The sequence below is a fragment of the Arctopsyche grandis genome, chromosome 9 (assembly GCF_051622035.1).
Source record: "Arctopsyche grandis isolate Sample6627 chromosome 9, ASM5162203v2, whole genome shotgun sequence".
Taxonomy (NCBI): Eukaryota; Metazoa; Arthropoda; class Insecta; order Trichoptera; family Hydropsychidae; genus Arctopsyche; species Arctopsyche grandis.
In genome coordinates this window covers 7,752,049-7,765,335 of record NC_135363.1, presented here as the reverse complement: position 1 = coordinate 7,765,335, position 13,287 = coordinate 7,752,049, and the positions used below count along the sequence as shown (strand labels likewise).

The window sequence follows — 13,287 nt, the reverse complement described above, 5'->3', positions numbered from 1 at the left end:
ATTTATTTTAATCTAAACTAGGAAAAGCCTAACAGGTAACCCCAATGCAATAACCCCTGGCCAGAAAAATTATACATTTGATACAAGTATTATAAAAAGTAAATACATATCAATTAGCACCCACAGAGACAACTATGGTCAAATTTGTAAATTTGCAGCATTTTGAAACAATTCAGCGAAATTCAGTTAAAACATATCAATTAACATTGACAGATACATTAATGGTCAGATTTGTAAACTTGCAGCATTTTATACAATTCAGCGAAATTCGAGTTTGCTGAAAACCCGAAATTTGCGAGAAAATGGGTAAGGTTGCCAATTTGTTGGAACCATTTCAATGAAAATCAGATAAATTGGTAAACTCTGATAGGAAACGATGGACCTGGAGTCACAAATCAAAAGTCTGACTAGCAGAAACCACTGGGTTTTTAGCTCATGACCACTCTGTTCAAACCATTATATACTAATCACGAGTCTATTCGAATGAATCTGAAATGAAGTTAGAGGAGTTTAATCATCAATTAACTCACTAAGAATTACATCGGAATCTTATGTCAGATTAAAGCGATGACAATTAGCTATCCAAACACGTCATTTTACCGACCTTTCACAACCCACAGGCTAAACAAATGTTTATTTCACTGGCATTTTTATATCATACATTTCCATTGAGCGCGGTAAACGCTGCTCAAACGAAGTACGCCCACGTCGAAGTCAACAAAATATGAAACGTCACTTGGGAAAATCGCAAGTTTTCAATTGATTTTGGAAAAATCTTCGAATCGCATCAATCACATCCAATGTCCGAAATCTGACCGAGCTAACGGCGGCCATGTGTGCAATTGATTTATTTATCAGCGGATAAATATGGCCGTCGGATCGTCCGCCGAAACGGCAATTAACGAAATATTAAAACGCCGAAAATAATTAATAGGGCGGTGAAGTTTTGAAAAGCGTAATCTGCCAATAAAACAGTTATTGGGTGTCGGTTATTAATGATCGCACGCCCACTTTCCACCCCCCGACTCCCATTGTTGTCGACGGCCATTATTATGACTCTCGTGAAAAATTTATGCATCGTTTTTGCACGGCGATAATGTTGAACGCATCGTTGTATGTAGATTAAATTTAGCTTGCGTATATCAATCGTTTTTTCTTCCCACGTAAATTTAAATAATTGTATCGTAAAAATATGGCTAGAATTCAATTTCGATTTAAGGTATGGGGTTAATTATAGTAATTGATTTGTGATTTAAGTGATTTGTTTAGATATTGTTGCGTAGGAGTGGGTGGAGGATCCAAATAAAAGATCAAAGTCGCTTCACAGCATTTATTGGGTGATTAAGGAGATCCACGCACAGCCAATGTTCCGTCCAGAATGCCTTCATATGGCCCAAGTACCTGCTTATAAAAGGCAGATCTTCCTCGACGCGTTTGTTTGCCTATTGTTATAGTCACGTACCAGATACACAGTCCCATGGTCTCGGCATACAGTTCCATGCTTTCGCACTGTCAGTTGTTAGAACTCTAGCGGGAAGTGACCGAATGCCCTTACCGACCACTAAGTCCATTCGGGGGTCTCCATTGTTAGCCGACAGCACTAAAGCCTGGATGTAATCTTTGAAAACCAATTATAAAGACAGCTCCTTTTAGCATATGCTACAATATTTATGACTTTTTATTAGACTATTTTTAGATTTATATTTATTTATTTATTTATTTTATTACATTTTATATCAGGAAGGCCTTACAGGTAAACCCCAATGCTCCTTCCTGGCGCCATCCTACAAACATAGTCACCTTACTATAGTATAATGTGACGGGGATTAAATTGATATCAACTGATTAAAACTTTTGAATGAATACACATATACCTATACATATGTAGATAGGGCCATATATTCTAAGAGAGAAATTATCACAGGTCAAAAGTTTTAAATTGCTCATAAATATAGCCATTTTGTATTTGTCAAAGTTCACTTTTTTTTATCTTGGTATGTGATAAATTTAAGAGGGATGGACACCAGCGCATTGTCCATACAAATGTATTACACTTCTCCCTTCCTCAATTATGGGACTAGAGAATTTATTTTTTAATATGCTATGGATATCCACCATAGGCATGTTTCTATCGTTTTATTTTTTTGATCAGTTATTTTTTATAGGAGCTAGGAGCCGCCAAACATCTATAAAATCGCCTCTTTCGTACACCCACGAAAAGAGTCCAGCGTGCTTATTTAACGGTTGATTTTTAAAAAAATACGAGCACATAAACATAGAAAATATCTTTCTCATACTGATGATGAATTTTTTTTTTAAATTGGTCCAGTTTCGGAGGAGAAAACTGGAGAATACGAAACCTCGATTTTGTCGATTTAAAATACGTATTATCTGGTCGAAGCGCAACTGTCGCATTCGCTCAATATATATATTGATATATATTATCGCATTTACTCAATATATATATCGAAGAAAGGAACGGCAACAAAATTAAGATTTCGGGTATACAGCCATAAAATTAAAATATATATACACAATTATAGCCATGTGTTTAAAACGGTACATATTAATTTATATAATGCAGAGATTACAAGTGATGTATTATCTCTGCATTATATAAAAGTGCTGAATGTGGAGAAAATATCCTTCAACCTACTCTTAAGATGACAGTAATAAAAAGCGACATAACCATTTTGCGTCGCTCTCTAACGATGTACATAAAATGATAACTAAAGGCACATGTGTCGGCCGGAAGTAATCAATGTTGCAACATTCAGTCATTTTCATAATAATTTCAAACAACATAATGTATTCTATAATATATATGTAATTCGATCATTATTGTTTCCATCAAATGTAACGTGCACTTCCAATTTGAATAAATTACATGTTAAATTTTCACCGAGACTCGTGGATTTTAAAAATCTCAAATGTAAATAATTCAAAACGCAAACGAACGACGAAACCCTTGCATAATTTATTTGATCCCTTTTTGCAATCATGTTTATAAATAGTTGCACATTTTCCATTCACGTTCATATAATATTTAGTCATGAATGCAGACAAGCATTGCAGTGTTTTTTTCACTTGCTTTAAAACGTCAAGGTGATTTTTTATATATGATTTTCTGAAAATTGCATTTATTTATTTATTTTTAATCTACATATATACCAGGAAGCCCTGACAGGTAACCCCATTGCGCCTTCCTGACCAGAAACATTGTACATTTGATACAAGTATTATACAAAGTAAATACATATCAATTAACACCCACAGAGACATCTATGGTCACATTTGTAAAATAGCAGCATATTTAAACAATTCAGCGAAATTCGGTAAATATATATATCGATTAACATTCACAGATACATTAATGGTCATATTTGTAAATTTGCAGCATTTTATACGATTCGAGATTTGCGAGAAAACTCGGGATTTGCGAGATAACGGGTAATGTCGCTTATTTCGTTGGTACCGTTTCAATGAAAATCATATAAATTGGCAAACTCTGATAGAAAACAATTGACCTGGAGTCACAAATCCAAGATCAGTGGGATTTGAACCCGTGACTACTCTGTTCAGATTTTACCTGCTTGACAAATTTTTGAAAGCTTATTGTGACTCTTAATATTTTTTTCTGTTGACACAGATGGTTGTATTTGTTTTTATTTGATTGAATAAACATTATAAAAACAAAAAAATAATAATTGACTAACATACCACTTTTAGCTTGAACATTATTAGCAATTAACTTTGAGATTTTGGTTTTTTTACTAAAAATCTTTAAAAATTAAATTAAAAAAAAAACCATACGACTTTGTACTGAGGTATGTATGGCTCAAAATGCTGTAAATGATATGAGCTATCAACCCTTAAAGGCTTTGCAATTCATAGCACACTGTATAGTATTGAAAATAAAATTTTCTTTTTGTGTAATGAATTTTTCTTATCTAAACTCTCATTTTCAAAAATATAAATCCATATGTTTATTATATTTAAAACTCCCTCTTTAACACTCAATTAAGTTCAAATGACACCTGACAATTACTAGAGCTACTATTATGAATCAAAATTACCAAAGATATCTACTAGAATAGTTATTATTGATACGAGACATCTATATATTCGAAAAAATACGTTCTTCTGACATTCCTGCCATTTTGTTTTCGAAATTTTAGTAATGTCTAGGAAAAATCTGTTGCAGCCTCTATTACTGTACCGGGAAAATCAATTCAACTATTTATGTTGAGATGAGAATCAAGTTTTATCTGCGTATAATAGATGTCGCTATTTCTACAAATTTTCATGAAAAACTTTCACCGTGTACTATTCTTTAAAAATATATGGTTATTTGATTAATCAATTGATTATAAATATACTTACGTATCTTGAGCCTATAATTGTATGTAGGCTTCAGACGAATAAAGTGTATTATATCATCAACATTATCATCTACAGCCGCTTACCATACACTGCAGGATGAAGGCCTCTCCAACACGCTTTCACTCGTCTCTGTTTTGCGCAAATCTCATCCATCTCACTCCACACATTTTCCTTATTTCGTCTACCCATCTTCCATGTGGTCTTCCTTTTACCTTTTGCATTCTCTCGGGTACCATTCTAGCGCTTCTTTTGTCCTCATTTCGTCCATTCTTCTAGTCACATGGTCCGCCCATTGCCATTTCAATCTCTTCACTCTATCCACTATATCCACTACTCTTGTCATACTTCTCACCCACGTATTCCGTTTCCTATCTTTCCTCGTTATGCCAAGCGTACAGTATTCCATACTTCTTTGAGTGCATTGGACTGTCTGAGCATATTGAAAGTGTATTAAATAAATACAAGCATAAACCATGCTTGAAATGATTCATTCCGTATTAGAAAATTTGATTCAATTTATGGGTATTGTTTTTAAAGGATGATTAAAACATATATTTGATTGTTTACAACTTATATATATTTATACAAATAAAATCGTATAAACAGAAACAAATATTACGACAAATGCACAATACGACATTCAGTCATTTGAAAACTTATGCCTTTTAAAATAAAAATAATTTCAATAACTGTACAATAAACAAAAATTAAACAGTCATTCAGTTCATTTTGTTATTAATTAACAAATAAAAAAAAACAGAAAAAATTACACAATATAGTATGTAGGTGAGTCCAAGATTATTTACTTACAATGAAAATTTAATTTAATTGTGTGCAATGTAAAGAAATAAACTAATATGCATTCAAATTGTCCCAGAAGGTAGGTTAAAAATGGATGGTTCAATTTCAGAGACTGCTATTTTATAAAATGTAAAAAAAATTATAAACCTTTTGAGTTGCCGATTCCTATTTAAAATTAAACGTAATAATTATAAAGTAATGAAATCAAAAATGTAATAACTTGTTAATAATAATTCGCATACATCAAAATATTAACAAAATTGCATAAGTAAGAGTGTAATAAAATAAAGTAAAAACAAGACTGTTCTTGGTCGCCCCTTAAGATTAAACATTAAAATGGAAATATAATCACTTTAATAACGTAAACTTTCAAATATCACTTTGGGAATTATCAAAAGAAAAAGAAAATATGTAGAATATATTTTAAATTAACAGACAACATATTTGACAATCTCACATTCAATTGCACATATGGAGAAAAACCTTCAGTAAAATAAATTGTTTGGCACCGTAAATATAATAATCGATACATATACGATATATTCACAAATAAATCTAACAAATAATAATAATACGTACACAAACAAATAAAACGAAAAATAATGCGCATAAATGAAATATTCGTTTCGAGTGTGTGTGTGTGTGTGTGTCTGTCTCTCTCTTTAAATCCGATTCTTAAGTTTCATTTATTGGTATGACTCAAGTCCTAGAAAAATCAGTACCCACTAATCCTAGAACAATATTGGTACTTGAGATGTAAATCACCTTTCTTGCATTGAATCTTTCAATTTAGATAGAACAGAAAAAGAAAAGAGTGATCCATATTTCTTTACACTCACTCGTAATAAGCACTTGCACCACCCAAAATCCATCCGTCGCTAAACACTAACGGCGAATCATTAATACATATTATTACTTAGTTACTAAAATGTTATTTCTCATTCTCTTCATTATTATTTTTTTATTATTTCAGTTTTGTACTTAGTGATATAAACAGCGATAATTTTTTTTTTTTTAATGTAAATCACTTACATCATCGCCATTGTATATAATTTAAGGAAGCTATTTCCAAATCATTTACATTTGAACAAAAAAAAACAACGTAACGAGACAACTTATAAAATGACAAAATCATACAAGTTGCGTTAAATGTATTCATGGCACTTAATTCCATTACTATTGTAATTATTTATATTTATTCTCTGTATAAAGGGCACTCGCTATATTTAATTTTATTTTTAATTGAAGGATGTTCAAAACAGGCAGTTATATTATTGTATATTTCTAAAAAGTAAACTTGCTGAAAATAATTCTGATACTTGTCGAGTAAATCAAAAGCACATTGCGAATTTGGACCATATTATAATAAATGCATTGCCGTTATCTTAAACATGACTATTAACCAACACACAAAAAAATAAAGTTGTTACTGATATGAGCAGTAATTACGCTTTATTTATGCAATATTGTTTGCGCAACTCTCCAGCTAGCAAAAGGGTTCGGTTTAAATGGATAAGATAAGCTAAGCTGCTTTGGTTATTATAATACAGTATAAAAAGTCACTTTTTGATTCATTAAAATCGGAAAACAGCAATGAATCTGATTGGAATCATTTCATTCCACAATATGCTTTATAATTTCTGTAATATCAAGTAGCGCGAATGTTTATCAATGAAATGAAACAAACAATCGTGTCCTTTTTCGCTCAAAAACAATAAGAATATGTATAATAAGGTTAGTGCTTAATTCTAATAGTAACTTTGAATCCTTAATATTGATTTTCATTATGCAGACTGAATTTTAACTCTTTGGTTTGAATATGTGAGTATACAAATTGTTATTCATCGTTCGGCAATGTCATGAGAGTGTATCGTCGATTTAACATGTTCGTACGCGATAGAAAATTAATCGGTATCTATATACAATCGAACAACGGACTAAAATCATATTAATTCACTATATGGCATGGATATACATAAGATAAGAAGCTTCGGAGCCTCTTGTTGTAACATCGTCATCATCACCAGCGAGTAAAGCTAAATTCCTTTTTATAATTTTATTACACGATTCAAATTTATACCTCTTAACATTGTATAATCTTACTATCGTTAAAATTATATTTACAAAAAAAAAAAAAAAAAAACTAAAACGAAAAAATGAGATCACATTAATGTCAATCGAATAAATCAAAATAAAAGTATATTATAATACACTTTGGCACTAAGAAACATTGCATCATTTCAATATAAACCTTCAAGTATAACAAAAATAGTGTGCCATTTCAGAAATATGTGCTAATGTTTTCGAATCGGTGGTACAAAATGAATTTAATAATAAATAATTCAGTAAACAGTTTTAACTACTTAATAAGACTACGAAATAAATATACAAAATACGAGAATGTTTCGAAAACTATAAAATACTACGGCACTTTGTTTTAAAACGATTGTTTTACAGGTTACACTTGAAATACTGACAAGAATCTTATTCATACATCACTCATCTATTTATCATATAAGCAGAATTAACATATAATCATGGCGTCATATAAAAATATAGCCTGAGATGCAAATGCAAATGAAACTACTCTCCAAAAGCACAAGTCCACCGTCACTTACATTTTAACACTATACAAAATGTCAATTGTGTAGTTTTGTTTTATTTATTTTGTATTATGATTTTATATTTCAATTTTAACCGAACCTCTCTTTGACGAGAAACATTAATTTCTTTTTTCCCTTGTATTTCAACTTCATGTCCGCCACTAATTGAGTAAACTGCGCTTGACCGTCCGGCGCTAGAGAGAACGTATCCCTGGCTTTGGCTAAGAAATCGATGAAGTCTGCATAGTGACGAGGTGATATGTGCGTGAGCCGGGAATGTGTCGTCGCGACGTAAGCGCGAAGAGCGGCCTCCAGCAAAGGACGCAGAGCTGGTGATGGCTTGGCCGATCGTCCTCCACGAGGCCAACACCTTCTCAAAACATCAGCCAACACACCAGCGCACTGTACATTCCTTACAACCAGCGGCAGAAGTCCTTGCAGCTCCGCACGACCCAACGACTGTGCCAAAGCGCACGCCCAGTGAATGTCGTTTATCGCAGGATGAGTATCCTAAAATGTAAAGGTGATGAGTTACAATGCGAATAAGATTAATTAAAGCATATATAAAGTACACATACGACACAGACTTGATTGTAACTAAGGTGAAGGTTCCTCATGGCCAAGAGTGCTAAGCGGTATGCTCGTGCAGGGTGCGCTCGGTGTTGTAAGTAACGAGCTAGTGCGAAGAGTTGTTGGGGTGCCAGAGCTCCTCGAGCTGCTGCTCCGGCTACCAATTGATACGCTGCCTCGGCTGCTCCTCCAGAGCCTTCGCACAGAGTCAATGCGTGTAAAGCACAACCAGCCGGGTCCTGAAACATACATTTACCCAAATCAAAACATGGTTCTAGTAATAATAATGGAACAGATACATCTAAAGTGAAAACAACAGAGTTATATATAAAATCTTTTCTATAGAAAATCATGATTCTTATATTGAACTAGCTGAACCCGGCATGCGTTGCAATGCCACAATAACGTATGCAATTCCCATACCCATTCCCATTTCTCCATGTGTTTCGATAAGTGATTGTTTCAGTTTCAAAGTAAGAAAATCGTTTTCTATTATAGAGGTCATGAGCCGTCGTGCAATTAAATGCAACTAAAATGCACACCAAATCTGTCAATGAAGTATATTAATGAATTATTTTTTTCTTAAATGATAGCTTATCTTTCTTAAAAGCGTAATTAAACATGGCTAATCTACATAATAGTAAACGTTCATTTGTTTTTTTATTAAATTACCAGTTGAGCCCGGCATGCGTTGCAATGCCACAATAACGCAAGTAATACCGGTTCCCGTTTCTCGATGTGTTTCTATAAGTGAATGTTTCAGTTTCAAATTAATACTTAATAATCAAATTAAATTACAGTAATGATAATTTATCGGAAAAACGCAGGCGGCGAACACATTTTAAATTATTCAAATGTTTGTTTATTTTATCCTAACAACACAGGTGGCGATGCGAAAACATTTGAAATTATTGCGTTGCAATGCCACTCATTCCCGGCGATTATTTTTTTTAATGAAACCATCGTGGGCACGCATACGTGACAGAGACAAACAATGATTTTTATATATGTATATAGATGGATAGATTACTAAAATCCATCAATGTATTATTTATTGTATTCAATTAACAAATATTTTCAAAGGATAAATTACCTTAGTAGCACATTGTAAAGCCAACGTCCTCGCACAATTGGATAATTTCTCGTGTTGCTCAAATGTGAGATTCAATTTGATCATAGTCGTGTGGGACATGACGGTGGTTGCAACAGGACCAGTTGCTTCAGTCGGAGTGAAAAGTTGATACCTAAAGACAAGCAACAACCATTAGAATCGTTCTTAGACAATCAAACACTCCATTTACGACATAACAACTCACCAATTCTGCATAATAGATAGCAGCGCATCAAGACCGAGCTCGGTAGCACATGTGACTAACCAACGCACCATTTCACGTCTACGCCAATTCGTCGACGAGAGAGTCATACGCATTACCTAATAAAGAGACAATGTATTAGTGATTGTATGAGCATAAAAATAATCTGCATCATGAGCAGAATGTATTTACTTGTAATCCCAATTCGAATGCAACGTTCAACAGCGGCGGATGTCGAGGTCCTGCGTCAGGTGCAGCATGTCGTAGAGCGTCTTGTGCTAAGCGAAATAACTGTGCAGGACTTCTCACGTGTCTGCGTGCTGCTTCTAATACGGCAGCAAGTCGAGCTGGTTCACCGCGAGCTGCAGCCAGTAGTGCACTAGCAAGTGCAGCTTGTTGGGCTTCAGCCGCGCCGAGTCCAGCCCAGCCGCATTCACCACCACCGCTACTACTACTATTTCCTCCGCACTGATCCTCCTCCAATATTGACAGTCTCATAGCTCTCAAGCCGACTCTATACGCCAGATCTGGATAGAAATCTAAAAGCGCCAAGAATAGGTAGTGTGCAAAAGTATGTGCCGGAGCCGAATCTGGAGGTAAATGCGTTCCTAATGCACTCGATGGTCCAGCGTCTAATAGGGTTTGGGAGACTCTCTTCAAAACTGATGCAAGTTGGGCATCTGGTTGCAACGCGTGAAGTCTGCCTACGAGTCGCTCTTCGACAAGCAATGCTTTCTCCTGAGCTGCTATACTCGCTCCTGCTGCCCGTCTTCGTCCTAAGCCTAACAGTGCTGCTTCTAAACCGAGACACAGATACGATTCCTTATCGCTTCCAGGTATTGTGACATGTTGATATCTAAAATAATAATCAAAAATGAATAATAAAATTCAAATACTAAAAAGAAAAAAAATAACAATAAAAATTATACTAATTATACCTTGGAGGGATACTTGTATGCGTTTCTTCCATAATATTATCAAGGTATGGTAATATTCTAGGGCTTCTCATAATAGGATCTTCAACTGTGATACAAGCTTCAGCTAAACAATCAAATATAAACCACACAGCTTCGAGAGGATATCCCATCCAGTATGGACTATCTGCAAACATTAAAGCAAAGAAATGTACATTTGATACAAAAAACAAACTGACAAAATTGTATGTGACAGTGATAAGATTATACCTTGGGCGAGACATCTATCATTGTATGTCAGCGCACAAGTGCCAACTGGAGCTGGTGCCGCAGTAGCCGGAGGTGAACAAGCAGCAGGATCAGTATGAGATGCAATAGCGGCAGCACGAGGACCTGAACCACTACTGGGACCAGGTTCGGCCGGCATAGCTCTATCCCACCGTGCTGCAGCTGCTGCTGCTCTTTTCCTCAAACCTCTAGCACAAGCGGCAGCTAATCTTCTAGCACTTGCAGTCAATCCACCGGCGCGCAGCGCTTCCACTCGTGCTCCGATCACACCAAGATGCTCTGAAATAATATTAAAATTAGTCACATACGACTCGGTTAAATAAAATTTTAGCTCAGTTGTACTCACCATGCCATAAAGGTTGGCCTAATTCGTTAAACATTGGATAACTAGATGATGAGTCCGTTTCAACATCGGAATAGGTATCACTCGCTAATATACTTTTCAAGTGATCGTCTTCCCATGAAAGTTGCACTGCATCGAGTGCTCTGAAAATTATTAGAAAATCATTTTATTTTTATTTTATTTTCAATAGTATATATGTAAGTATAAGAAGATTATAAAAATACACACTTGTGAAAAACAGTACGTGGAGTTGAAGAAGCCCAAGGATTAGAAGAAGCTCGATTATTGTGTAATCGCATTCGTTTGCTAGCACGTCTATATTCTCGTTCATAACTGTAAGCAGAATTATATTTACGATTTTAGATTAAGTTAAATGTTGAGTTATTTCCAGGACAAATGAGTCATTGGAGCAAAATCCATGAAGCAATATTATTATGAAAAAAAACTTACTTATTATTATAAAGTGCATCATCTTCAGAACTATCTCCTGAATGTAAATTATTATTATGATGATTAAAATTATGATTAAATATATTTCTTTCTCGGTCCCGGTCTAAATCCCTCTGTCGCAAGCGTTCCCTTTCTCTCTCCCTTTCACCTCTATGTCGTTCCCTGGAAATAATATACATTATATGTTATTGTTATTATTACAGAGCGTCTTTTTTTTTGTTGGTTATTAAATAATACTCGTACCTATCTCTGTCATCTCTGTCTGCTCTGTGTCTATCCCTGTCTCTTTCGTCTCTATCACCTCTATGCCTGTCGCGTTCTCGATCTCTGTGATCTCGATCCCTATCACGGTCTCTATCCCCTCGATCCCTATCTCTCCACTGAAAAGCACAAAAAACTAGTTTTAGAAAGTTCACCCAACGACATATCCCAAATATCTCACTCAAATCTACTCACTGGTGGTAACGTTCTATAGTCGGGATCCTCGGGAGGACACACTTCAACAGCGGCCCACTTCTGCAGCAAAGACCTCCAATGCTGACGCTCCAGGGCACTGCTTCTTGGATTCAAAACTATACACACCCAAAGTGCCCCGAGCTGCTCCCACAGCTGCCGACACTTGTTCGTCATGGGCATGTTCTGATTTCGCCATAACACTAAACGGGGATCGGACAGGAACTGTTCAGTCATCAGAGTCAGCATCCTGGGTCCGTTCGAGTCTTGTGCTCTCAGCATTTCGCGCACCTACGAAGCAAATAAAAAGTAAACACCTGTTCCCAACGTTCTTTTGCGTCAACGTTTAATATGCCTCAATTAATAAAAAAGTGATGTTATCGTCATTCGAGAACAGGAAAAGTGGCATAAGGGTAGCGGAAGCGAGCAATGAAATTATTCTAAGAATATCGAGTGCGACGAGGAGACCGTTGGGTAGGTCCAAGTATATATGTGTGTAGGTAGATGGCAAGTTGAGTGGAACAAGTTCTGTAGAAGTTTTCGGTTTTATCACACCCCGAAATCTGCCCGTGGCGTAAATGGAAAAACATGTCACATAATAAACCCAAACAATTATACGTCTCCTCCACTAATGCAATACACAAAAAGCGACCAACTTGGAAACTTGGTATTCTATTACACGACCAAAACGTGTAATCCAGTGTAATTCACAAGCGCCCAACAGTTACGCGATCATAGGTATTTGCGCAAAACATATGCTACTAAATTCTAAACAGAGTTCGCTGACTTACAAAGTACTAATAGAACATACTAGAAATTTCAACAGAATGATAACAATTTCAAGCTCCTAAAACAGCACCGCATGTTTACAGCGAGATAAAAGTTTACTGCATCGTATCTATGTGTGTACTCTTCCGAGAAAAGAACGAATATACAAAATAACTTGAATATATTTAATTAATACACCCAGTTGTGCGATTTGGTATTATAAATGATTTAAAACTGTAATGCACATTTAGTTGGTTAATGGTTTCTTAAAGACATATAGATACAAGCGGTCAATCGACATCTAGCTACTGCAATCAAGTTCACTCTCAACCGCTTCATTGTTTTAAAACATCGACCAACTACTCGCAGCTTTTTATACAATCAGATCAAGTACATGGCAA

The 13,287-nt window shown here is 35.1% G+C and overlaps 1 protein-coding gene across 2 annotated transcripts in view; it reads right to left on the bottom strand.

Annotated features, from left to right (window-relative positions):
- Positions 1-4,940: 4,940 nt before the first annotated feature.
- The window catches only part of LOC143916551 (zinc finger SWIM domain-containing protein 4-like), a 131,173-nt gene continuing 122,826 nt past the window's right edge, over positions 4,941-13,287 (bottom strand). The window contains exons 5-16 of one of the 2 annotated variants that reach the window (XM_077437694.1): positions 12,122-12,409; positions 11,909-12,045; positions 11,666-11,827; positions 11,444-11,548; positions 11,219-11,358; positions 10,855-11,151; positions 10,609-10,771; positions 9,863-10,526; positions 9,674-9,789; positions 9,451-9,601; positions 8,366-8,596; positions 4,941-8,297 (exon numbers count right to left, since the gene is read on the bottom strand). In XM_077437694.1, coding sequence (XP_077293820.1) covers positions 7,878-8,297; positions 8,366-8,596; positions 9,451-9,601; positions 9,674-9,789; positions 9,863-10,526; positions 10,609-10,771; positions 10,855-11,151; positions 11,219-11,358; positions 11,444-11,548; positions 11,666-11,827; positions 11,909-12,045; positions 12,122-12,409 — 2,874 coding nt within the window. In that variant the 3' untranslated portion in view covers positions 4,941-7,877. The remainder of the gene's footprint in view (positions 8,298-8,365; positions 8,597-9,450; positions 9,602-9,673; positions 9,790-9,862; positions 10,527-10,608; positions 10,772-10,854; positions 11,152-11,218; positions 11,359-11,443; positions 11,549-11,665; positions 11,828-11,908; positions 12,046-12,121; positions 12,410-13,287) is intronic. The other variant, XM_077437695.1, reaches the window with a different exon arrangement.